The following is a 26,944-nucleotide window of genomic DNA, read 5'->3' as shown; positions in this document are numbered from 1 at the left end:
TCAAACTCAGTTCCTGGAGGGCCACAGCTCATCAAACACACCTGATTCAGCTAATCAACATCTTCATGATTACAAGAAACTTCCAAGCAGGTGTGGTTTAGAGCTGGTTGGAGCTAAAGTGTGCAGAGCTGTGGCCCTCCAGGAACTGAGTTTGAGACCCATGGTATAGATCGAGTTCAACTCCGAGTGCAAATTCTTGCACAAACCTTTCAAAGCAAAATGTGTTCGGCTTCATTCAGTGCAGCGCAGACCGGTCGACATGTGAGATCATTCTATCGCGTGGGTTCGGCTCTCTATTCGTTCTCGCGATACTTTGGTGTCGTTCGCGGATCGGTCTGCGCAGCGTCGGTCGAGCACACTCGACCCTCATAAATACGCTCGTGTCCACGCCCGGTTTTGGGAGGGTGGGTGCAGTGATGTCATCGCGCGAGGCTTTGGATTCTGGGAGCAGAAACGCACACAAAACACCAGCCATTTTCAGTTTGTTGTGCTCGTCATCCATCACTTCAACACAAAGATCTCGGATGTGTCCGGTTGAAACGGACAGAAATGATGGACGAAGTGAAAGTCGGTGGTCGCGCGCTCGAGCGTTTGTTATACTGAACCTGTCAGACACAAAAGCGTATCGGACGCCCATCATCTGATCAACACTGTGATCCGTGGGAATTGATCTTTCTTTTACATCTGAAATTCATCGCACTGGACGGAATCGTGTCTCGTCGTCAATCCGAAACATAGAGTCATATTCTTCACGCGTCAGTTTACAGCAAACCAAGAAGAAGAAGAAGAAGAAGAAACAACCTGCACCGGCGTCCACAGACTAAACAAAGGGTGTGTATTTACATTTCACTTGCAAGCCATTCAAATTACGATCACAGTGTCAATATTATTAACACATGTAATTTAATATTGACGTTACGCCATTCACAATGGACCGATCATTTATGGGCAGCTTAAATGCGCGAGTTTAGCCCGAAATGCTAAAAACAGTAGCTGATCAAAGCTGATCTTAAGTCGATGGATGGTGTTTAACGCGTGTATTTATGCTTATATAAAACATGCTTGTCATATACACGGTGTAAAGCTGCTTTGTAAGACCAGGACAGAACAATGCATGATTTATGATCCTCTTTCTGTTGCAGTGCAGTCATTATCACTGGGGTTATGAATCACATATACATTACATTATTCATAATTTTTCTTTTTGTGTGTATTGTATATGAGTAGTTGCGCATCAGAGACGATCTGCTTCGTGAGTTTGTGTGGAAGTTTGTGCTGATGTTGTGTATCGGTCGCATCAGGCTGACATCCTTTTAAATCAATGTCTCTTTTCGCCTGCCACTGCAGCACCAGAATGCGATGATCTTTAGGTCCTTGCTATCCTGTGCTTTTGGTCTGGAACCGTAAACACGCATGATGCAAGTACGCAGGGCAGGTCACCTTGATGCGTTTTTCCCGGTATTCCCAACAGCTGTCAGGCATTGAGAATTCTGGTATAACGTTATGCACGCGTATAGACGTCAGTGACTCTCATTGTATGGCTATCATAAACTGACCATTTCGTGTTTTATTGTGGGACACTTGCCGTCTAGCTGCATTGGTGCATTGCAGTCAATAGACGCGATGAGTAGTCGAGCGCGCGCCTCCTGCTGGGTGCAGGCGGAACTGTAGATGCTGTCTGGATGGGGAAGATACTGTCAAGATGGCACGAATATGCTTGCTACGGTTATTCTGCTTTGCCTTGCAAAGTTTAACTTCACAACTACACTTCCGTCAATTTCAACCCTTATGCATGTCATCTAAACTGAAGGACGGTGGACTTCAGGACAGGGTTATGTTCTCGATAGCATGCTCGCACTATTTCCGCAGCTTGATCTTAAATCAAAATATTTATTTTTCTCATTTCACTTTTTTTGAGTACATATGCCCCTTTACTTTGCTCTTGCTTGAACTCTTTGCAGTTGGCCCAAAAAATACATTTGATAATTTTGCGGTCCATTTAGGACGTGAACATTTTTTTTCATTTAAAATAGTTTATTATTTCTAACCATAGAAACGTCCTAATGGAATGTCTTTGTCGACCTATTTTGGGGCGGGGGAGAGCCGAGTCATGCTCGTGATTTGCTCTGACAAAGTGGCATCATTTCATTCTGTATTATATATTTCTGAGTACGTCATTCAATATATTCTACAAAAAAGCTTTTTAATAAAAGACATGTTTTTCCACTAACACCCATCATTAAAACCACATAGATCGCTCTCAATTGTGTGGCATGTTTTCCTTTTATCTACAGATTTTAAAAATGAATGAACTTTTAATCACATTATATCAAGCCTAAGCAAATAGGCCTCATTCAAATAACGTCATATAAAAGTTGAATGAAAGAAAGTAATAGGAATAATAATAAGTCAAATGAAACATCAGCACTTTTGATGTGTGCGTCGCCTCATTGGCTTGGCTGAGAATTTAGGTGTCAGCTGTTGTGTTTCTATAGTCCAGATGTGGAGTGGATCAGCAGTGATGGATTATGATGGAGGTCAGGGTCTAATGGAGAGGGCATTATGATGAAATTGTGCGCTTCTATCCCTCTAGGGAGTCATGTGCAGGCTATTATGTTATTTGCTATTGTTTTTTAATACTGTTGAAGATGTCAGTGAGCTGCAACGTGGTATGGGTGCTCTTGACACGTTATGAATTATTTACACTATATACCTAAGGAGGGTTGCTTTTTGTTTAGCAGTGAAATCAAGTTCGGAAGACGGTCATAAAACGTATGTTCCACGTTTCAATAAAGTATACCTGTGTTTAAAATTACATTCATTTAAAAATGTTGGTGATGTCCTTGGTAGAATCAACACACACACACACAGAAACAAACTAGCACAATTAGACGAACAATAACAAATTAAATCAATTATTTTATCATAATTCTTTTCCTCATTGTTTCTTAATTATTTTTCTCTGTTCCTGACAGTCAGTGCCGCATCCCCCAGGTGATGTCCACCATGGTGTACCCGCGAGAGGAGACCCTGGAGAGGCTGTCACAAGATGAGATTGTTCTGAACACCAAAGCGGTCATGCAGGGTTTGGAGACCCTGCGCGGGGAACACGCCCAGCTCCTCAACTCTCTGCTAGACTGCGCCCAGCCACCCACCGCCCAGGAGAAATCAACCCTGCTCCGAAAGAGTCTGGAGGACATTGAGCTGGGACTGGGGGAGGCACAGGTATCCACGTTATCTTTTATCTTAAACTTCCCCTGGAGTATTAGGTCTTCTGTACTTGAACAGAAGGTTTTAGGTTCATAAAAAACATTTCTGTCAAGCGACTCAAAGCTTAAAAAGTTGTGCATTCTTGAAAAAGATGTGAAAATCATAATTGAGATTCATTTAGATATTTAGGAAAAGAATAGGGTTCCCAAGAATACGTTGAAGCGACATCCCATAAGTTAAATGTATACAAATGAACATATGTGTTAACGTCGCATGTCTTCTCTCAGGTCATCATTGCTCTTTCAGGGCACCTGAGTGCCGTGGAATCCGAAAAGCAGAAGTTGCGTGCTCAAGTGCGACGCCTTTGTCAGGAGAACCAGTGGCTGAGGGACGAGCTGGCCAGTACCCAACAAAAGCTGCAGAAGAGCGAGCAGAGCGTCGCCCAGCTGGAGGAGGAGAAGAAACACCTGGAGTTTATGAACCAGATACGCAAGCTGGACGAGGACACCTCGCCCTCAGAGGAGAAGGCCGGAGAGAAGGAGAAGGACAACCTGGACGATCTCTTTCCGAATGACGACGACCAGGGACCAGGTAAGACTCAAACAGAGATGTCCTCAGAAAGGTACATTTGAGAAATCCATTAAAAAATATATGTGTAGTAAGCACATTACATTTATTTTCAGCTCAGCCCAGCGGAGAAGTGGCAGCACAGCAGGGAGGATACGAGATCCCGGCTCGCCTCCGGACTCTCCACAATCTGGTGATTCAGTATGCCTCTCAGGGCCGCTACGAGGTGGCCGTGCCCCTCTGCAAACAGGCTCTGGAGGATCTGGAGAAAACCTCCGGACACGATCACCCGGATGTGGCCACCATGCTCAACATTCTTGCTCTTGTGTACAGGTGAGAAGCTGAGACGACTGAGAATCACGAGCATCAGTCAAACATAATGTGTTAGCATGTTTGTGTAGCATAAAGTGAGTAAAAGTGTTCTTCCAGGGATCAGAATAAGTATAAGGAGGCAGCTCACCTCCTGAACGATGCTTTGGCCATAAGAGAGAAAACTCTAGGTAAAGATCATCCTGCAGTGGCCGCCACGCTCAACAATCTCGCTGTGTTGTACGGCAAGCGAGGGAAGCACAAGGAGGCCGAGCCGCTCTGCAAGAGAGCGCTGGAGATCAGAGAGAAGGTATGCATTCATTACAATTCATACATTTAGGATAGTCCAGTGTGGATTGCATATATGTATTCATGTTTGCGTATTTGCAGGTCTTGGGTAAATTCCACCCCGACGTGGCGAAGCAGCTGAATAATTTGGCACTGTTGTGTCAGAATCAAGGGAAGTATGAGGAAGTGGAGTATTATTACCGCAGGGCCCTTGAGATTTATGAGAACAAACTGGGTGCCGACGACCCCAATGTGGCAAAGACTAAAAACAACCTGGTGAGAAGGAATTCTTGATCAGATACTTACTTTCATGTCATTTCAAACCTTTATGACCTTTTCTTACGCAGACTTTGGCCCTCATTGACATTCTATTGTATAGAGACAACTGAGACAAAATATCTTCTTTTTAGTTCCGCTGAAATATCCATTTTGAATGACACAAGGCTGAATAAATGACAAGATTTTCACTTTTGATAATACATTTTAAAGCATGTAAATTAGCAGACCTCGGAACATTTAGCTTATTATCAATATCCAAAAAATTTACAATCAGATTTTTGAACCAGTTCATGGAGTTGAAAGAACAGGTTTGCTCTGAATCTGTGAAAATCAATAGTGAAGGTCATAAAGACCATTGTCACGTTTGACTTGTTGAAACTGGAAATGCTCATAACGGATGATCTGGGTCCTTCACAGCAAACCAAAGATACGCTTTCTGTGTGAATTTCGATATGAAACACGAACCTTTGGCTATAGATCTGAAAACCTGAGAACATTATCCGTCTGAAGCATTTGTCATGATGTTTTTTCTTCTGCAGGCAACGTGTTATCTGAAGCAGGGCAAGTTTAAAGACGCAGAGACGCTTTACAAGGAGATTCTAACCCGCGCGCATGAGAAGGAGTTTGGATCTGTCAACAGTATGTTTTTGCTATGAAGACTTTTACATATACAGGTTTACGTTAAATATGTGTTATGTATAACTCTGGTCACTTTTAGACATTTTATTTTCATCAGGAAATTAAGAAAAAAAGATTGTCATGAAGTCGATGTATGTCAAGTGTTAATGGTTTTTCATTGGTGTTGTGACATGACAGCTCTTTAAGCAGGCTCTTACAGGATTATGGCAAATATACTATAAATAGTTGCTTCTACTCATTCCTTATTGTTAAATGGAAGATAAGTCAGTAGCTGATATAATGTGAAGCGAGCAAATCAGAATTATTTCGTGCAGAATTAATTTCAAATGCAAAAACAATTGCTTTTTATTGGCTGTTTAAATGAACTAAAAATTATTTTTCTTTAACGCAGATGACAACAAGCCAATCTGGATGCATGCAGAGGAGCGAGAAGAGAGCAAGGTATTACACAAGATTTGGAAAACTAGATTAGCATGTAATGCTTTGCATTGTGTTTTGGTTGAAGCAAACATCACTTCTGGATTTTGAAAGATTGAAAATATTAGAATCATAAATCGACTCAACCAGCAAATAAAAATACAATGATATTACGTTTATTAAATAATGTAGTTATTAAGTGCAACAGTTTATATCACTTCATAAAGGTAGGACCAAATTTACATATGCAGAAGAAACTTCCTTGTAAGAACAAAAAAAATACATATTTGTTTGATGTCAAAATTATTTTAATTTCTAGGGCAAGAGGAAGGACTCAGGCCCTTACGGTGAATACGGCAGCTGGTACAAGGCCTGTAAAGTCGACAGGTAAGTGAGCCGATATCCTCAAAGGATTATGGGGAATTCTCAATTTGTCAAATATTGATTCAATTGAACTGGGAAATTCGGTACTGATATATGAGAAGATGTCAATGAAGGAATGGTTTACCCCAAAATGAAAATTCACTCACGATGTACTCACCGTCACAATAAGTGAATGATTCATGTTTTGAACTTCTTTTGCAAAACTGAAACCAAAACACATGGTGCTATATTGCATGCCTAGTGATGAAAGTGCAAGCCTATAAACATTGCAGGAAACTGATCCAAATTAACGGTATCTCTCCAGCCCCACTGTTAACACCACGCTGAAGAGCCTGGGGGCCCTGTACCGCAGACAAGGCAAATTGGAGGCGGCGGAAACACTGGAGGAGTGCGCTTCTAAAACTCGCAAACAGGTACAACACACTTTTTCCTACATGATGGTTGACCTATAACTACAGATCACCTTCCTACGAATGACTCATACAGTTTTTATGAGTCATTCAGAAATTGATTGATCAGTCACCCATTCAAGTTTGTTTTTAATAAAATCAAATTTTTTAAATGTAAATTTCAGGGCATCGATGCCATTAATCAGAGTAAAGTGGTGGAGTTGCTGAAGGATGGTAGTTGTGGTGGAGGGGACAGGCGTCAGAGCAGGGATGGGGTAAACGGCCCCGGTGGACCTCGAGGGGACTGTGATGGCGATGGGGCTGAGTGGAGCGGGGTCAGTCTCTGTGACAAATCGGACACCTAAACACCTTGTCGTTTAGCCATTTTGGACACCTAAACACCTTGTCGTTTAGCCATTTTAAATTGTTTGGTCATTTGTATGTATTAGTATACAAGTTAACGTTTCTGTCGGGCACAGGATGGCAATGGTGCACTGCGCAGAAGCGGCTCCTTCGGAAAGATTCGTGAAGCCCTGAGACGCAGCAGTGAGATGCTGGTTAAGAAACTTCAGGGCAGTGGCCCCCAGGAGCCACGCAACCCCGGGTGAGATTTCATCAGAACATCATAAGCTCTGCATTCTACATAGACCTGAAAATTCTCAGGGGTTTTATGTGGCCTGGTAACTAAATTTGATCATTTAAAAATAAACAAATCCAATTTTTTGGACTGATGTAAAGTGAACCTCAAAACCCGAAACATAAACTAACACAGTTGGTCTGTTAAATGAATGTTCTGGGTTCAGGTTACAGGTACAGGTTTATCAGCAGCATTAGTATTATTACTGTTAATTTGATCCTCGGTTATTGAAAGTGTGTTTAAAATAAAGCATTTCATAAAAATTAACCAAGTTCTTCCACCTAAAATATAGTCCTCAAAAATATTACAAATATTAAAAAAAATATTCAACTTTACACTCCACAATATGCATTTTTAGGGTTTAAAATCTTTTTAAGATTAATGCTGGCTGAATTTTTCTTTTGAATTTTATCGTAACTGTTGATGAGTGTAAATGCTTTTTGTTGTAATCCGTGTTAAAACACAAAGGTGGTCACCAGCTTTACCCAATGCTGGAACCTTTCTTCTATTGTTTTAAAAGGATCCCATAACAGATACACTTAACATAACACTTTTTGTTTGGTTTGAAAGGATGAAGAGGGCAAGCTCTTTAAATTTCCTCAACAAGAGTGTCGAAGAAACCTCACAGGTCTGTCTTTGTTTACACAAACAATACATGTGTATCAATAGGCACATTTTGTACACATTGTAAAAAGCGCAATGCAAATAACATTTTATTCTCTTGAATAAGAATTAAAAAATATTAATAGGTTAACTTCGATGTCCATAATTTGGCTTTGTTAAAATGTATGCTTTTGTGTGTTTCATCAGGAATCTAACAGCGGTCTGTCAGAAACCAGAGGACTGAGCGCTAGTAATGTAGACCTGACCAGACGCAACTCTCTGATCAGTTAGAAAACATCATCTGACACGGAAGCGGGATGGGGCCAATCGGAGAGAGTGTTTGCTACCTACTTGAAATTAAATATCATTAAATTATCCTTATTAAAACCATTTTCACAAAAATATTGTAATGGCAAAAACGTCTTTAGTTTTACATGGATTGCATCTGTTGAGCAAGGTCTATCTGCTGTTCACAACACACGTGAACACGATCACAATGAAACGCAAATAAAGAAAAATAAACTGTAAAGAGCATGTTGCCACCTGCTAGGACAGATTATCTGCTCTAGAGATAACTACTTGTGAATTTGTCGTAGCATGGCATCAAAAAATGCTAGCATAGCTTAACATAAAATCACGTCCTACAATTTGTACAATCATATTTTTGCTTGGTTTGCCATTCAGAACAAGAATAGTTCAAAACATTGTATATGTGGTAAATGTACAGACAAGGAAATCGCTAGCTCCTACAAACATCACCTCGCAACGTTTGAATTGTGCGAAAATCGTGAATGCACTTGAAAATATGTATGACTGGAAGACTAATTTGAAGTAGTAACTGGTACAACTTTTTGCCTTCTGAGTTTTATGTATATATTGGTTTAAATTATTTAAGGTTTTTGTGTCTTGTTATTAGCACATGGGGATTTTGTTTACACTAGAGAGCAGATGGGAATCGTGTCATAATGGAACAGTGAAGGATTTTCCTTGATAATGTATTCATTGAGGTTTGGGATACTGGGAATCTAGAATAATAGTTTGTCGCAGAACTTTCGCAAATGTCTGTTTATTTCGTTCGACAACTGTTGAACGGCCTGATAAGGGGTTGAAAATGGATCCCTGGATGGTAAACGCATATAACTGGAATATTCCTATAATTTAAAATGTGAAGTGAATCATTGTATGTTCTTTTTGAAATCACCTGTAGATCTCTGTTTACTGCGAATCAATTCTTAAATATCTGTTAGATGTACAGATTCGGTCAAGTGCTTTTCTAACGGGAACAACAAATGTCAAAGCGTTCCTATCTGAGAGCTTCTCTTGTTTGTACCTTTATTTGACTTATTTTATTCATTGTTAAAGATGTCTATGTGTTTGGTATTGGGTTCATTTGAATGTCTTAATTTGAATTGTTTCCATATTCTTCAAAAACGAATGATCATTTGCCTCTGTAAATGAACACGGTACTAGCTTTTGGATCCAGCCATGCAAATGGATGTTTTTCACAAACAAATGTCCGACTTATTTCACAGTTAAGTCCAAAGAAAACAAATATTAACTTTTTGGAGTGGAGAAATATGACAAGGATATTTCTTAACTGTTTTTGTGAAATTCACCCAAACAGAATGTACAGCAGTTAATAGATGATGGATTTAGATTCTGTTTGCATGCTGAATAACTATGAAGGGTGTTCAAATATTAGGAGAAATGTAGAGCTTCTGGATAAAGAATGTTCACGGAGAAATAAAATTGCCCCAATTGATTGTATACTTGTGTATGCTTATCACGTGACCGGTGTGTAGTTTCTGAAAACTGGTATTGTGTTTACACAAAAATCGAATGTGAATAGACTTTTTGCTGTCTTGTCACCTTACAATATGTGATGCCTTTTTTTTTTGCCACATGTCCCTTATAAATCTCACTCTTTAGTTTGTGCTTCAGATACACAAGTTGCCATTTTGCACTGATAAATGAAGAGCACCCCATCCATATACAAATCGTGAGCATTATAAAATAAACCTGTTTAGTTGGTTTTGGATTAACTGCACAGCATTACGTCAACCAGCCCTTGTAGAATGTAGCCGTGCTGGCACTCTATGGTTCAGTATGATGTATTTTCCTCAGAGATGCATTTCACTTGTAAAGGGGTCAATGTCTTGTGTTTTAATAAAAGGTTTGAAATAAATTCTGCTTTTCAAACCAAATAAATGTTTCTTTTAAGCCAAACCAGTTTCCTTTTCCAGGTAAAACATTTAGCAACAGTTTAGCAACCAAAGAAGCACTCTAGAGTTGTTACATTATATTACATATGGCACATATAACCTTCAGATTAGAAGGAATGAATGGTTGCCAACTTTTACTCACCTTTGTGTTGAGTTATTTAAACATGACTGACACATTTGTGTATACATTTGATGCGTGTTTCTTTGGCAATCGAACACATGAGCTTTGTACTGTTAAGTCAACACTCCACCAAATGAGATGCAGAAAGAAACATATTCATTTGTTTTTATACATTTTGGCGACTTTTCTTCCTGTAAGCTGTGTTCTGTCCTCTAACCACCCCAAAAAACAGCATTTTGATATTTTCAAATAAACATCATTTAGTTTATTGATTAAAAATTTTTTTAGATCACAATATATAGGATTCTATACACACACACAAATAAGATTTTATTGAATATTTGAAGCTATGGGCCAGACTTTCTATACAGGGCAAAATAACACCAATGGAAGTGGACATTTTTGTGTGATTTACACTGTTGGGTGTAAATAGTTACTAAGTAAGTAGTTACTATAATTGAATTATAGTCACATCTGATGTCTAAATAAATCAGCTGTGGCCTAATGGTTAGAGTGTTGGGCTTGTGATCAGAAGGTTGCTGATCCTAATCTCAGTGCCAGCAGGTCATGACTGAAGTGCCCTTGAGCAAGGCACCTTACCCCTGATTGCTCTGCAGTAATGTGACACTGTATAAAACTACTTGTAAGTCGCTTTGGATAAAAGCGTCTGCCAAATGAATAAATATAAATATATACAATAGTGGACTTGACATCAAAATGAAAAGTCTAACTTTAAAATGCATGCCTGGATGTATTCTTCTCACACTTTGGTCAGTTACTAAGAATACTTAGTTTTATATGAATGATTTGAATGTATTAGGAGAGCCGTTTTATGTCTATCCTTGAATTACTTAACTTATCAAGGTTGAGATGGGAAATATAAAAACATTAGTAATTCAATAATTTTGAGAGAATAATTTGTATAGTAATCTAATAACACTATTGAAAATGTTACTGTTAACTAACTTATTACTTTTTCAGACTGGTGATTTACACATAAAAAAATACAGGCGCCATATCTCATTCCTATAATGACCTACATAATCTACAAAGAGCAACGCAACATTAGTGCAGGCCTTAAAACATGCCTTTTTTGGGCGTTAAAATAAAGCCACAAATATCAGTACAACGACGAGCACAAACCTAAGTAAATTGCGTTGTGTGATTCATTTAAATACTTTCCCCCAGTAAAGTTTGCGTCTGAAGAGGAGACTCCTACAAATGCACATGGAATAAGGTCAGTCGCAAAAACAGCTGTCCATTCCTTTTCAGTGCTAGTTTTACGTCTTTAGTAAATACCGACGGTAGTTTTTTTTTATGCCAAAATAGCCGTTTGCGAGAGACTGTTCTCTCAAAAAACGAACCTATAGGTCGTTTGTACAAGAATCTTGTGAGAGTCTAGGTTCTCCTGTGTCCTGGTTGGTCCCTGTTTAAGATGACATTAAGTACAAAGTGTTCCAGACATCATGACCAAGGAACTAACAATTCTCTAGAGAAATACCCTAGATAAGAATGACTAGATATGGTATGTTGTGACTCTTTGATAACCAAATATTTTGGATCTGTGCGTACTCTCATTTCCTCATTTATGCATATATATATATTGGCATAAAGTTCAAAACTATGCTCCTGGCCTACAAGACCACCACCGGGTCTGCACCATCGTATCTTCACTCGCTAATGCAGACCTATGTTCCTGCCAGATCACTGCGGTCTGCAAAGGAACAACGACTAAGGATACCATACCAAAAAGTCACTCTCCCGTACCTTCTCTGGATCTGTTTCACATTGGTGGAATGATCTATCTGCTGCTACAAGATCAGCAGACTCTGTTGCCATCTTTAAAAAACGCCTGAAAACGCATCTCTTCCGTCAACACGTCGCTGATTGATTTAACCTAATTCTTTTCTCTTTCTTTCTTCTTATTAAAAAAAACTAACCTCACTATGACCCATCCCTAATAAACTTTGACTTTGAGTGAACTGCACTTCTGTGTCTGTGTCATTCTTGGTCCAAACGTTCTGAATTGAAGCCAGAAGATAACTTTATATGGAGATATCCGTGAATGCAATGCATGTAGAGCTTGTTCGCATGTTCAGACGTCATGTTGGAATCGGGAGCCAATGAGATTTCCCTTTCAGTGTTGAAGTAATGACGCAATACAAGAGAACCAATGCTTTCTCACAATCACAGCTGACACACCACTTCGTCTATTTAAATTGAAATCCACACTGCAATACATGTCATCATGACAAAATAATAGCTGCCAACTTATCATGCTGCCATCAAAGACGCTTATTCAGTGAACTGGCAAGTGTGTCGTGTTTGAGTAAAGTGAGAAACGACTTTTCATGTCGTATAGGCTGGATGGCAAGTTGGTTTGGGCTGCCACAAGCTGTTAGTAAATCTGGCCCTATGCGTTCCTTTTTGGTCATTTCTTACATAGTAAAACCGTGGTGTAAAGCCTACTTTCTAGCTTGTTCCACAAATCCAAATCAATCAATCAAGATTTTTCAGACTTTTCCAAAATGTAGACAATGATTTTGCTTTAAAGGGGAAGTTCACCCAAAAATCAATTTTGTGTGATTTTTTTATTCACCCACATGACGTTAAACATGTTTAGAGCACAAATGAAGATATTTAGGTGACATCCGAGAGATTTCCAGGCCTCCTCATAGTCATTATGGTGTCGGTTTTTGCCAAGGTCCAGAAAAGTACTAAAGACATCATTAAATTGGTCCATCCGCGCAAAGCGGCTCGGTTGAATTTATTTGAAGCGACGAGAATACTTTTATCGATATATTCTCCTCTGTCTTGTCAGTGTATGGCGCGTTCACAAGAGCACTTCTTCTTCGTCTTCTTCTTGGACGAGAGCACTTTGACGCATGTGTATTAGTTTTGTGCGCCGAATGATGCATGGGGCTTACTGCTATTGGATGCCGGTGCTCTGACTCACAAGGCTGAAGCGCAACTGTGTTCTCGTCCAAGAAGAAGACGAAGTGCTCTCGTGAACATGCACCATACACTGACAAGACAGAGGAGAATTTATTTTGGTTTTGGAAAGTTCTCTAAACATGTTTAACGTAAACACAAAGTAGATTTTTGGGGGAACTTCCCCTTTAATTAAGAAACTTTCAGTTCTTGAAAAGCGCTATATAAATTATATAAATAAATATAAAAATTATATTTATTATTATTATTTAATGACTGTTAAAGGGAGTTCACCCAATAATACAAATTCTGTCGTCATTTTCTCATCCTCTTGTCATTTCAAACCTGCGTGACTTTCTTTTGCAGTAGCGGCGGTACCCATTGACTGGTTGCCAACATTCTTCAAAATATCTTCTTTTGTGTTCTGCATAAGTCATGCAGGTATGAAATGACAAGAGGGTGAGTAAATGTTGACAGAATTTAACATTTTCATTTTGAAAGTTTGCATTGATTGGTGAGCAGCTCGGCAGACCCCTTCATACGGAAACACCAAAGTGTGTTTAAACTTCCTGTGTCAGCCGCCTCTTGTTTGACAGCAGAACAAGCTCAAAGAAACCAGAGCAGCGGCAGATATCTCTTAAACAGGTCTGCAAAATGTACTAGATTCAATTTGTTAACGTGAGAAAAATGTCTGCTGACACAAAGCACCGTCCAAAAAGCCTTGACATGTGTCATGTTTTCAATGTTGCTGGTAAGTTCATCTTTAACTGAAAAGTTTTTTATCCTTATTTAATAATGTACTGTTTGTTTCAGAATCATCTTCTACGGTTTTCAGGTTCTTTCTCTCAGCTGACCATGGGGTCAGAATCAACTACAACGGGGCCCATACGCATCCAATTCCAGATAGGCCTCCTGAAAGAGGGTGTACGAATACCTGAAGGGCACCTCACCCTCCAGGATGCGAAATATCTTGCAGAAGAAATCATTGAGAGGAAGGTACAGTAGATCTGATGCTTTTTGTGGCATAGTTTCTAAACCATGTTTCATGAACTACTTAGAAGAGCTTACAAGTTACCCATCTACATTTTTCTTCAAGACTGGTCAAAATTGTCTTTTTAAGGTCAGTTACACAAAAAGGTGGAATGGACTCATTTGAATTCACAAAGTAAGAGTAACTCGTAAATTTGTGGCTATCTATGCGTATGCAACCAGCCACAGGTAGTCTGAGAAACAAGAGTGTCTTGGCCACTTGTTTGATCTTTGTGGTGCTTTAAGGAACTAAAAAATTCAAGTAATGATTTACTTACCTGGATGTCATTCCAAATCTAAATAACAGATAACCCTTTCTGTATGATATACAAGTTAATAAATTGTAACTGGGCAGCAGAACTTGAAAAATGGCAAAACAATTTGAGATACATTATTAATATGTGCAACAATAGTCTGTGCAAATCTAAAGGAAGTTTAGATTTGGGCTTGACAGAATATCGGTAAATGATGTCATAAGTTTTATTTTTAGACTTCTTGGTTGTCAACGTTGCCTCCGAAGTCTGGACTGGGACTAAAGCAGCAAACATTGAGCTGTAAACAAAAACAGCTTTAACTTGTTTTTAAATGTTACTTATGATATAAGTGGGATAATCCACGGCTAGCCACGGCTTCGCATCAAGTGGTTCCTCGCCTACACGATGTGTGTTAAAGTCCTTTAATGCACGGATAGGATTATCCCTTACTTGGTACACCATATGGACAAAGGTATTGGGATGTCCTCTTCTAATGAACATGTTTATGTTTAATTCCAATTAAAACAAATATTAATGCTATACCACATGATACTATATTCAAGAATGTATTTCGATCTTTGTTGCAATAGTTTGGGCGAGGAGTGTTTTGCTCGAAGGTGTTCAGATGGGTACAGGTATGGGCTTTATGCGGATCACTCAAGTTATTCCACACTAGACTGAATCAATCATTTCTTCTTGAACCTTGCTTTGTCCACATAGGTCATTGTCATGTTGGAATAGGAAAGAGCCCTGCACAAACTGTTGCTATAGAATGAAAATCACACAATTCTCTAGAATATCATTTTATGGTGCAGCATTAAGATTTGTGCTCACAGAAATGACTAAGGTAGTCAAACGTGTTCATTAGAAGAGGCGTCCCAATACGTTTGTCCATATTTTGTCATCTGAAGTTGGAAGTTTCTCAGTCTACAAAGAACAATCAAAGGACTACAGTTATGAAAGTTGCGATTTGTGCTTGTACAAGATACATTTTTAGGGCATGTACAGAGTGAAGTGAGTTTCGAAATCAAGCAGCAGTAAAGTAGGCCTAAATTAGGACGTGCCTCTTTGAGACTGTTATTGGTCAACGCATGCCTACATCATCGCAGCAGTTACAAAGTTCAATTGTAGTTAACTTCTGGCCACGTGACAGAGCTTTATTTTGCATACCTTCGCATATTTTCCCACCTGAGACACCTGTTGAAATGGATGGCTCAACTGTGTTCTCTGACTCTTACGCATTGTGTAAATTCCCTAAGGGATGTTATTCCTGTACCATGCAGTTTTTATTGCTTGAAAAGCAGACAATGTGAAGTAAATGTAACTTCTGTGTATTTGTACAAAGAGTGGAGGGGAAGTTAGAGGGTGTGAATAGAATTAGGTGCTACTCAAACAGTCTCTCTCTTTCTCACACACATACACAGTCTTTCTCTCTCTGTCCGCTGCGGTTCAGAGCATCTGCATGTAACTTTCCAACCACAGACTCTTCCTCTTACAAACACACACCTCTTTTATTGTCATTGTCTACAGTTTTCCACTGTAGTGAGGCATTACAGACTTGCACACGCATTCAACGGTAACATGAAATAACAGCAGAGCTAATGCCATTTGCACAACGGACTCATGTCATGCATTTGATAAAAGTCCATTTCATGGAAGTCGTGCGACTCGGCGGCCATGTTTGTAATGCCTCTGGGACGCTTGTTCGCTAGAGCGGCCATATTGAGCGTTGCATCCTCTCCATTCATTGTATGGCGTGGCGCATCTTGTTAATATATATTGTCGTTGATTTGATAAAATGACAATGCAAGCACATTACATGCAAACACATTGCAACACATTTTCACAAGTGACAAACAGAGCGGCTATTTTCAGAACATCTGTGTAACGTGCTCTATAATCTGATAATCTTAAAAATGTGGAATAGTATTCAGCAATACACATTTCAGTTAGGTCTGTGAGTCATCCAGTGGTTATCTACATTTAGCTCTCTATATTTAAAATCAAAATGCAGGTTTTGCATTTTAATGCTGGACTCTGTAACTTATCTTGTTAAAACTAAACAAAAATCTGTTATTGAGCAAATACATAAAAATCTGATTGAAAAACAGTCTGCTTAAAACGTTTTTTTGCTACTAGTACTTATTTTAAAGTCTACATTCTATGCACTCACAAATGCATTTCATGTACTTAAATAGTAAGCCTAAAATAAATACTTTAGATCAAATATTTAGTAAAAATGTCATAATGCTTGGAAAACTAAAGAAGTATGGTAGGATGCTTTTCGAAATATTACTTAGGTGTTTCATCCTGAGAGCTCTCTGAAAGCTTCAGTGAGCTGAAAATGAGGTAAACACCTCACACCTGCACAGGGCTATGCTGCCACAAAAAAGCAACACATCGACCGACCTTTACACATGTGTATAAATAGGTTGAGGAAGATACTGTAGGGTGGTACGGAAATGCAAAGCCCATTCACATCATGCATTTCTTTACTATGATGTTTAATAACGTATTCTAAATTTAGACTAATTTGATCAAAACACTATTTCATACCTTCATCAAGATCCATATCAAGATATGTTTTTCATTTTTCAAATCTGTTGACGGCTTTTGTAGGCAAAGCATTTGAATACAGAATGAAACGTCTATTTGCTTGTTCTCAGATGTGCCCTTTGTGCACTGTCATTCAGGAAATTTATTGTTTAGTGCGAGGGGACTGTAATATGTGCCACAGGGCTTGATCGTGGGTGCATTCATGTACTTTTGTTCATGTGTGTATTGCATTGCTGCATAGCACCAATAATGGACTACTGCCTAAAATAAATATTTCAATGCAACATTTTGTGTGCGATAATTTACTCACGTGGCAAAGAGCCGGTCAAGTGACCGTGTAATAAGCAGGTATAGGACATCCAGCATTGTAATTACTCAGTAATTATGGTTTTGTCAACATGTTATAAAGCACTCAGGGCTGCTATATTTTGAATATTGTTCTTATATAGTTATTAGTAGTATTTAAATATTGAAAAAATAAAATAAATATATATATATTTAATACATTATATGTTTGTCAGTTTCATTCTTTCAGTAGAGTTTAATAAACTCAGTAAATAACATTTAATGTGGGTCAAACTCCTTTGCCTGGTTTGACTCACATCCGCTATGTTTGAAAACTAAATGATTGACATTTAAAAAACATCATCATGAGAATCATGCAGACATCAGCCCACTGCAGCTTTGGACCGCTGTGTACTATCGACTCCAGCCCCCTTTCTCTGTCACATGGCCATGTTGACTACACCTTTAGTTTTCTGCATTGACCGCAGCTTGGGATATAGACTGTGTCTATCATATTTGCATAATGTAGGATTGTGCTAACCATGTATCTGAGTGAGTGGGTGTCTTCAGTTAGGTTTCAGGACCGTGTTTTAAGTAGTATACTGCCATACTTTGTTTACTGTTTTCAGTATGTAAATTTTCTATGGGCACTGAATTGCCAGATGGCATATTACATTCGTAAGTTCATTAGCACACTGTGTGCAGGACATAAGGGCAAATCTTGGACTTGACCTATTTCCAGTGTGACAATTGAACCAAATGTAAAATTGGGTTTGTTTGTTGTTAAAATAAAAACATGGTGATGGCAGGATGTTGTTCCACTCATTATTCTTTGATTAGTTCTTATTCTTATTCTTTGAAAAGTCACTCTCACGTACCTTCTCTGGATCTGGTCAACATTGGTGGAATGATCTACCTGCTGCTACAAGATCAGCAGACTCTGTTGCCATCTTTAAAAAACGCCTGAAAATGCATCTCTTCCGTCAACACGTCGCTCATTGAACTCTTTTCCCTTTCTTCTTATTAAAAAAATACCCCTAACCACACTATTCTCTATTCTGTATGTATACTGTGCTAGGCTTTAATGGACTAGTTTTAATGCAGTTATGTATTTTGTTGCCTATATTGTTATAATTGCTTCCAATATTTCCTCATCTGTAAATCGATTTGGATAAAAGCGTCTGCTAAATGACTAAATGTAAATGTAGTTATATTAAATGTAGGGTATAAAATATACAGTGTGTACAGTTTTAAAATCATCATGCCTACGGACTGTCCCCATGGAGATAATAAACAGTGTGTGTGTGTGTGAGCAGTCATCTGAATATTTATGTAAACTATGTTTTTGTCTGAACTTTCTTAAGGGTTCAGTTTTGGAACCCCCCAACAAATTTTGAAAACTGGCAAAAGCATTAGGTGGGTTGCGTTTCAGGTTTGGGTGTAGCATTTAGTGTTAAGGGTTTTTCGAATGCCCCCTATGAGGCACTGAAAGAATTAGTCCAAAATTAAATACCACACAACACCTAAATTATAAACTGTAAATAAAATTTAACAAAATGAAAAACCTAACCCACAATAACCTAGATATCAATATCACAATTAATTCTAATAATAGTTCAATAAAATTATGAAACAACAAAGATACGTTACAAAATTGGCAATAAACATGTTACATTTGTATTATTATTAAAATATTAAAATTGCAAAGCTAAAAATATATAAATAAAAGCTAATTTAAAAAAAATACAAAAGATGCACTCTACAGCAATTTGTATTTGTTAGTTAATCTCTGCTCTTGTATAATACATTAGAAAGAAATCATTTAGCTGTATTTGTTTTGTTAGGCTCCAGATTGCAGTATTAAAGGTCTGGGTGAAAAGCTGCTGTTATTCAGACATGAGCCGGACACAGAGCAGATCTTACACAAACTCACTGACCAGCACCACATTCGTGATGGAGATCTACTGGAAGTGGTGCTCTCCGGTCAGTAAACACGCACAACCACTATCCAACACACACTTAAATACTGCATTAGCATAATTTTGACTTGATTAAACATGATTCACATCTTTCCATATCTTTGAACCCTCTAAGGCACAGCTTCTGTGGCGGAGACAAAATACCGCCCACATTCCTTGGTTGTCCAATCATATCGCACACCTACCTTCTGTCACTACTGCGGTGAAATGTTATGGGGACTGGTCCGACAGGGCCTGAAATGCGAAGGTAGGTTGAGAATATTTATATATACAGTAATGTAACAAATTAGGTTTATGTTTTTCACTAATTCCTTCATGTGTCTTCCTCTTTATAGGATGTGGTCTAGACTTCCATAAGCGGTGTGCTTTTAGGTTACCCAACGACTGCTCTCGCCTGTATCGGCGTTGTGGCCCCAGCCTGTCACTGTTCCCTCCTGGCCGGCCACGGGCCCTTACATTCTCCAATCACACGGGTGGAAGCCTGGAGGAGGTGATGACCAAACTCAAAACCGTTTCTAATGCTTTACAATTATGGAAGCTTTTCCAACAAGGGCAAAAGACCCCTTTTCACCTCCCTCTCTAAATAACCAGTACAATTATTATCATGTACTGTACCCTGTCTCCCTTAGATCAGCATGTCAAAACCATCACGCTCACGGCCTCCATCCTGGGCAGATGTGACTGTGTCTGTGGGGGTCTGCGAGGGAAAGGACGGGCGACCTCGCGTTCCTCACACCTTCCACATTCATACTTACACCAAACCCACCGTCTGCCAGTACTGCTTTCGGCTACTGAAAGGCCTCTTCCGGCAGGGGATGCAGTGTTCAGGTGAGAGGGGTTTAACGTTACAGGGATGAAGACGGATTAAGCGTTAGATTTTGGCTTGCTGCTTTATAATTGCTATGTAAAAACTCACTACCAACGAAAACAAACATTTTCCTAGATAGCCATGATGCTACATATTTTAGCTTAAAGGTCCAATATGTAATTTTATGGAGGATCTATCCACCTTTTTCTTGACGTCTCCATGGAGGGCGCCATTACCACGAGTAACTTCCTGCTTGATGCTCCTCACTTCCGTTTTGTATTTGTTACTATGTTAGAGGACATTTCTGTTAATGGTTAAAAATGAAGTTTCTCAAGGAATTATTGCTGTAAAAGGCTGTCACAACAGCCACAGAATGCTCAGAAAACCTTATGAACGAGTGTTTCCACGTGATACAACAAGAGCGTAAAATAAATAACATTCAAAGACAGCTCGGTCTTAGCTCTGACCACTGCAATCTGCACTCTCAAAAACACCACAACATTTTGTTTACATCATTATTTACATTAGTGTTATTGCACAATATATCAATACACATGAAGCATACATCCAGGGCTAAGTGACATTATAATAATCTATTAATTATTTAGTTTAGTATTACAGTTGTGCTGTATTCAAACAAATGTATTCACATTGGATAACACAGGAAATAAACAATATTTAAAAGTATTTTACAAAAGAAGCGTGTTGTTAGTCACATCACTGGGACAAAAGACAAGATCAAAAGATTTATTACTATAAAAGTTATATACTCAGTCCATTTGGTCCAAAAGTCAAACTATTAATGTTGGGGGGATTTAATATTCATGTGTTATCCCTCTCATACATGGTTAGTGAGTTTCTTCAAATTATTGACTATTTTAATCTGGTTTTGTCTGGGTCTAAAACTGTGGGTTTTGTCAATTTTTGTCTGGGTTTTCAAACTGTGGGTCGCACAAGGTTACTAAGCATAAACTTAGATTTAATTCATACAATGACAAAGAAAATTAAAACAACTCTACTAAAAGACAACAAATGTGTATTTTCTCCCATGTTTCCATTTGAAAATGTTTTGGTGGGTCTAGAGACAGATTTTACCTGGCTGGGTAGGTCCTAGAATTAAAGCGTTTGGAACCCATGGTTTTGTTTATTGAAATTAAATTCCCCAAAGAATCGTAAAACTATCTAATTCGACTTTTTTCCCATTTTTATTTGAATTTATTTGTATGTCTCCTAAGACATATAGTCTGTATTTGATACTAAAACATATATAATTGGAAAAAACATTAAATCTCACCCTCGCTTTCTCTCTCTTTTCCCAGACTGTAAGTTTAATTGTCATCGTAGATGTGAGCCTCTTGTTTCTCCTGAATGTAGGGCTGATAAAGTCAATGGCGAAGGTCAGTTTTTTTTGTTATGGTATTGTCATAATTTTCAACAGTCTGTCAAAAATATCCTCATATGTTTTTTAATATGATAATTTTCAGTTTGCTAAATATTGGTCAGTGAGCATGTTGTACACTGTTTTCAGAGACCGGAGTACCTAATAAGGAGTCACAGTTGGATGTCGCGGTTGTGTCAGTAAACTCTCTATATGAAGAACTGCGTTATAAAGAGCTGCCACAAGAGGAACTGAAGCCACTGAAGCCACTGCAGCCCCCGGCCACGTAATGAAGATTAAGATTACAACCTATCAGTGCCACATTTTAGATGCATGATGAAAATATTAGCCTCTCTGTCTTTCTCTCAGTCCATGTTTCAGCAGTAATATTCCCCTAATGCGAGTCTATCAATCGGTAAAACACTGTAAAAGAAGATCCAGCGGAGTGTTGATGAAAGGCTGGTTAATGCACCACACCAGCACAGATGCACTAGTGAGAAACCTACACATGCATCTAGACAACATTTCAAAATGTTTCTGCTTTTTTATATAGTTTATATACTGTATGTATGTTTTGATTTGATGCATGATTTATCCATTTTGTTTTTACAGAGAAAACGCCACTACTGGGAATTAGATAGAAAAAACATCACCCTGTACCCAGAGGAAAACAGCAACAAGTACTATAAGGTTTACATACGTCTTTACAGTATATGGCATCATTACACATCTGTGACATCAGTACATATGTCAAACTACTAAAATTTCCAATTTCCTACTCCAACTTGATAACTATATAATCTGAATCTTTGACTTTAAACATCTAAATATTCATTTTCACTGCTCATTTTTAGGAGATTCCACTCTCTGAGGTGCTTCATGTTCGAGGCTTATCTCAACTGACTGTACCCGTGTTGCCAGATAATGGCGAGCACTCGTTTGAGCTGGAGACAAGCTCACTGGTGTACTGTGTATTTGCGGCTCAAGAGGGCCCCTGCTGGGAGTCAGCCCTCAAACTAGCCCTAAAACCTGTTCAAGGGACCAAACTCCACACAACAGACACCACAGGTAAAAATAAATGATGTTTGTTTACATTTTTTAAAACGTATTCCAATTTAAGTTAATTGTCATGAACGTGGTGGAAGAACCCAATTGCAGGCAGCAGTTAAAGAGTTAACGAAGACTTAAATAAATACGAAACAAAACATACACCCACAATGGGGGAAAACACTAACCAAAACTAATAATACAAAATTGAAAACAAATACTTCTCACATGGGGGGCAAAAACAAACTACTAACTTAACACAGCACCTATCAAAACAAAGACCAAGGGAACTAGGAACTCTTACATACAGGGCAGGAAACATGTACAAAACTAGACAAGAGGGCATTAAATAGGGAGACTAACAAAGGAGATAACAATGGGCAGGTGTGGGTATTGAGACACAGGAGGAAAGCTATGCTAGGAACGAGAGGTGCGGGGCCAAATGACGAGACTGGAGAGAACGCATATTATGTCCTGATTGACAATAATATGTTTCTCTCCACATAAAACACGAGGGTCTGTCATGATTCTGCCCTAGACCAGAAAATCAAGACAAGAGAAGGCAGACTCATGACAGTTAATAGTAAAGCTCACACAACATCTGTAACTATTACAACACAGAGGAGTGAGGTTGGGAATTTAAGAAAGAGAATACTAAAACATTGACAGCCAGTCAAAATCAACTGGAGGTCCCTCGCAACTATTTGAGTGCTAAACAATGTTATTATATGATATTGCCTAGCCTATGTACGAAATGTTTCTCCTTTTTTTTGACAGGTCAAGGACAGCACAATAAAGAGACCCAGGTGGGAAACCTAACAGTGATACTCACTTATTTATTTGAGAAAGTTTATGGAGTCTTCACTTCCTTTAGCAAATAGCCAAACTACCTATAAAGGTGCTTATGAATATTCTTTGCAATAATAGTCGGTGTTTTAATAAGTAAAGTATTCAAAATACACAACCCATAACTTTACGTTAAAACATGCTAACACCAATTTTTCAATATGCTAGATAAACCTGAGCTATTGATTCTAGTCACGTTTTCCTCAAAAAATAAAGGCTATTGGGTTAGGATGTTATTACTCAGGCATCAGTAAATGTATCCATTTGTGTGTGTTGCAGGACATCAGTGAGTTTTATCAGATCTTTTCTGATGAAGTCTTGGGTTCAGGTCAGTTTGGGGTGGTGTACAGTGGCACGCACAGACAGACAGGTCGCCCGGTCGCCATTAAAGTCATAGATAAAACCAGATTTCCTTCCGAACAAGAGGAACAGACCAGAATTGAGGTCTCAATACTGCAAGTAAGTGTGATCATTTACATTTTCATTTTTTGTTTGTTGAATTTTCCAACAACAAACTTGCTGTTTTGTGTAATCAGAAATTGTCTCATCCTGGAGTGATTAAATTGGAGGGAATGTTTGAAACATCACAACACACATTTGTTGTCATGGAGAAGCTCCACAGCGACATGTTAGAGATGATTTTGTCTCATGAGAATGGGCGTCTGACGGAGCGTACTACCCGTTTTCATGCTATGCAGGTTATGTACAGTTGCTCTTTCTTTCCGTCTGGAATATGGTTTGGTTGCAATTCTTTGCTGTAGTCCTTCATCATTCAGTTGATGTATATTATGTATTGTATCTGTTGTGATGTAGGTTCTGGAGGCTTTGAGGTACCTGCATATGAAAAACATTGCACACTGTGACCTGAAACCCGAAAATGTGCTTCTGGCCTCACCTGATCCATTTTCTCAGGTGTGATACCTTCCCATGTACTCAACATATTTGTAGTTTCCAGAAGCAAATTTTTATTCCAAAGTATTCAAAGTTAATCCAACCAAGACCTATCCACTTCCACTGTAGAGAGGATTAGACCATCTAACCAACATTGTATCCAAGAACACAAACTTTTTCGGATAAACATATCAGCACTTTCTGTTTCTCTGTCTGTCTCAGATAAAGCTATGTGACTTTGGTTTTGCTCGTATCATTGGAGAGAAATCCTTTCGCCGCACCGTAGTTGGGACCCCTGCTTACTTGGCACCTGAGGTCATCAAAAAACATGGCTACAATCGGTCTTTGGACATGTGGGCAGCAGGAGTGATTTTATATGTGAGTTTGAGTGGGACTTTTCCTTTTAACGAAGATGAAGACATTAATCAGCAGATCACCAATGCTTCTTTCATGTATCCACGACAACCATGGTCCCTCATCTCGCTGGAGGGTAAGAGAACCATGCTTGGAATGTCGATATAGATTTAAGAGTTTGTATTGCTTTTAATTTAAAGTATACTTTCTTAAGCTTGTCTTGTCATTTCTTTAGCTGTTAACCTGATCAATAACCTGCTGCAGGTGGTGGTAAGGCGCAGGTTCAGTGTTGGAAAGGCAATGGGTCACCCCTGGTTTCAGGTTTGTTGACTTCATCCCGTTTCTTGCTCCAATCCTGTTACAAACTCAACACCTGTATTGAGTTGGATAATATCGAGGAGGTCAACTTTTGTAAAAAGCAATATCTATACTTTTCAGTGCTTAAAGGCACAATGTGTGAGAATTTTCACTTTAAATATCCAATAACCACTAGTACAGTGTGATATATTTTGTATATGCTTGTACTTTCAATATCCTAAGTGTTTCCAACAATGTTTAAATCCAGAGATAATTGTAGATAAACCGCATCACGCCCATTCATGGGGTCACCTGTGGCGTCAGGTCTGGGTTAACTGGGGTTTTTAAAAATCATGTGCCGAGCACTTATAGTCTTATAAAACATGCAGAAGTAGTTGTTGTACCATGAAGAGCACACCACGCTGACTTGTGAGTCTGGTCAGATGGATTTTTATCGGCAGTGGACACGAAGACTACAACTCCCACTGTCATCAGGCTACTCTATACTATTTGTTATTGCAACCTTCAGTGGCGAAGAAATCCATATTATGCCTTTTTATCTTGGTTGTTTAAGATGTATATTTCTATAGAACTTTCCACAATCTGCATTGTGGCAAAGCAGTAGTAGTAGAAAACAGAGACCGGATGATGTATGAAAAGAATGAGCATAAAGTCTAACCGAAGCTTGGTCTATCAGTCTCCTCGAGAGTCCTAAAGAACCTGAGGATTGGAGGCTAATGTGTGATATGGCAACATTTATGTTCTCTTTGTTCAAGCTAACAAATGAGGCATAAGCATGTTTAGGCAATAAATCTGGTAAATCTTGGTTAAAGAGATGAGTCCACTCTAGACTTAAACCTGACTGAGTACAATAAGTCTCAATACGGCTCGGGAGGTTATTTAGAGATTTAAGAGGCCAAAGTAGGTATATATCTATTCTTCTGCAGAACACCTTAAAATATATTTTGAAAACTTTTACCATTAACTTCTATTATTCAGAGACAAAACCAACGCAAGCCAATGGGTAGTCTACCTTTTGTGCATTGAACTATAATGCTGAAGCTTATTTACTAACTCCGCACATCACCAACTATAAATGAACTTGTGAGGCCATGAATGCATGAATAAGCTTCATGACTTCTGAGGCGCATTAAGAAGAATGATTGTAGACGTCATTTTCAGACAGCAGTAATAGCTGCCTTACTTTTCAGTAAAGTTATCTAATAATTATCCTCTTATCCTTAATCCAAAGCAATGAAATATACACACGAAACATGTAATGCACTTGTAAGTACTCTTATGGTTACTGTCTGAAACCATATGGTTGTTTTAAAAACACAGCTAAAACATACATTGTTTAATGTATAAAAGTTGTTCTTTTGTTTTGATCTTGTTTGGCTGGATTCAAGCCTTAATTATCTATATTCTGACAGTGCCATCTCACTTATGCATTTCTTGTCCTGCTGCAGAACTTCCAACTATGGTGTGACCTCCGTGAGTTTGAACAGCGCATGGGATATCGCTACCTTACTCACGAAGCAGAGGGCAAACACTGGAGATCTCATGCCCAGGAGAGAGGCCTCAGTTTTCCAGAACATTTAGCAGAAACAGAAAGGAAGGAAAATAGTTAGGCTTATAGCCACATAGATTTTACTTTGACAGCAACTGTGAATATTGTATTTTATGAGAAACTTGTGAAACTGCTCTGTTGTATATCTATTTCATTGTAATCAGTCTTTGATATATTTTCTAATAAAAGATCAAATAAATAACATTTAATTGTTTTTCTCAATTCTATGTTGATATTAATGTCAACATTACATAATGTGGATATGTAATTCGCAATTTTAAATGTTAAGTTGTGAAACTATATAATATATAGTTAATCAGGATGTTTCTGAATTAATTTAAATTGTTTGCTTTCTTCGTTAGTTGTATATATTTATATCTTTTCGTAATTTACCTGATTTATTTTTGCTGGATTTGATGTCCTTTGTAATGTAATTGTGATTTGATTTCAGTAATAATGTTCCTACAAATTCAGATTTCTACTTTGACTAAAAAGATCAAATGGATGTCATCAAATGATTAGATATATCATTTATGTACCTACAGGTGCTAGTCATATAATTAGAATATCATCAAAAAATTTATTTAATTCACTTAGTTGTCAGTCAAATTGATTTATAACTGACTAATGATTTAATTCCTAAGTTGTCAGTTA

The 26,944-nt window shown here is 38.4% G+C and overlaps 2 protein-coding genes across 3 annotated transcripts; both read left to right on the top strand.

Annotated features, from left to right (window-relative positions):
• Positions 1-99: 99 nt before the first annotated feature.
• klc2 (kinesin light chain 2) lies at positions 100-9,945 on the top strand. 2 transcript variants are annotated; one of them, XM_079461831.1, is made up of 14 exons: positions 100-831; positions 2,976-3,225; positions 3,498-3,801; positions 3,894-4,110; positions 4,207-4,396; positions 4,477-4,650; positions 5,193-5,292; positions 5,684-5,733; positions 6,029-6,096; positions 6,398-6,506; positions 6,668-6,817; positions 6,962-7,086; positions 7,690-7,747; positions 7,930-9,945. In XM_079461831.1, exons 2-14 carry the CDS (start codon positions 2,998-3,000, stop codon positions 8,011-8,013), a joined length of 1,857 nt encoding a protein of 618 aa, XP_079317957.1. In that variant the 5' UTR covers positions 100-831; positions 2,976-2,997; the 3' UTR covers positions 8,014-9,945. The 2 variants fall into 2 exon arrangements, with proteins under 2 accessions (XP_079317957.1, XP_079317958.1); XM_079461832.1 differs by lacking the exon at positions 6,668-6,817 and having other exon boundaries at positions 399-831.
• A 3,627-nt stretch (positions 9,946-13,572) lies between these two features.
• On the top strand, positions 13,573-26,479 carry prkd4 (protein kinase D4). The gene is made up of 18 exons (XM_079459060.1): positions 13,573-13,747; positions 13,832-13,992; positions 18,965-19,103; positions 19,215-19,346; positions 19,435-19,589; positions 19,729-19,927; positions 21,227-21,304; positions 21,436-21,571; positions 21,655-21,778; positions 21,898-21,975; positions 22,140-22,353; positions 23,110-23,138; positions 23,458-23,637; positions 23,715-23,876; positions 23,992-24,090; positions 24,292-24,559; positions 24,659-24,744; positions 26,190-26,479. Exons 1-18 carry the CDS (start codon positions 13,684-13,686, stop codon positions 26,349-26,351), a joined length of 2,466 nt encoding a protein of 821 aa, XP_079315186.1. The 5' UTR covers positions 13,573-13,683; the 3' UTR covers positions 26,352-26,479.
• Positions 26,480-26,944: the final 465 nt, after the last annotated feature.

The sequence above is a fragment of the Barbatula barbatula genome (assembly GCF_947034865.1).
Source record: "Barbatula barbatula genome assembly, chromosome: 1".
Taxonomy (NCBI): Eukaryota; Metazoa; Chordata; class Actinopteri; order Cypriniformes; family Nemacheilidae; genus Barbatula; species Barbatula barbatula.
This window is presented reverse-complemented; position numbering and strand designations above follow the sequence as displayed.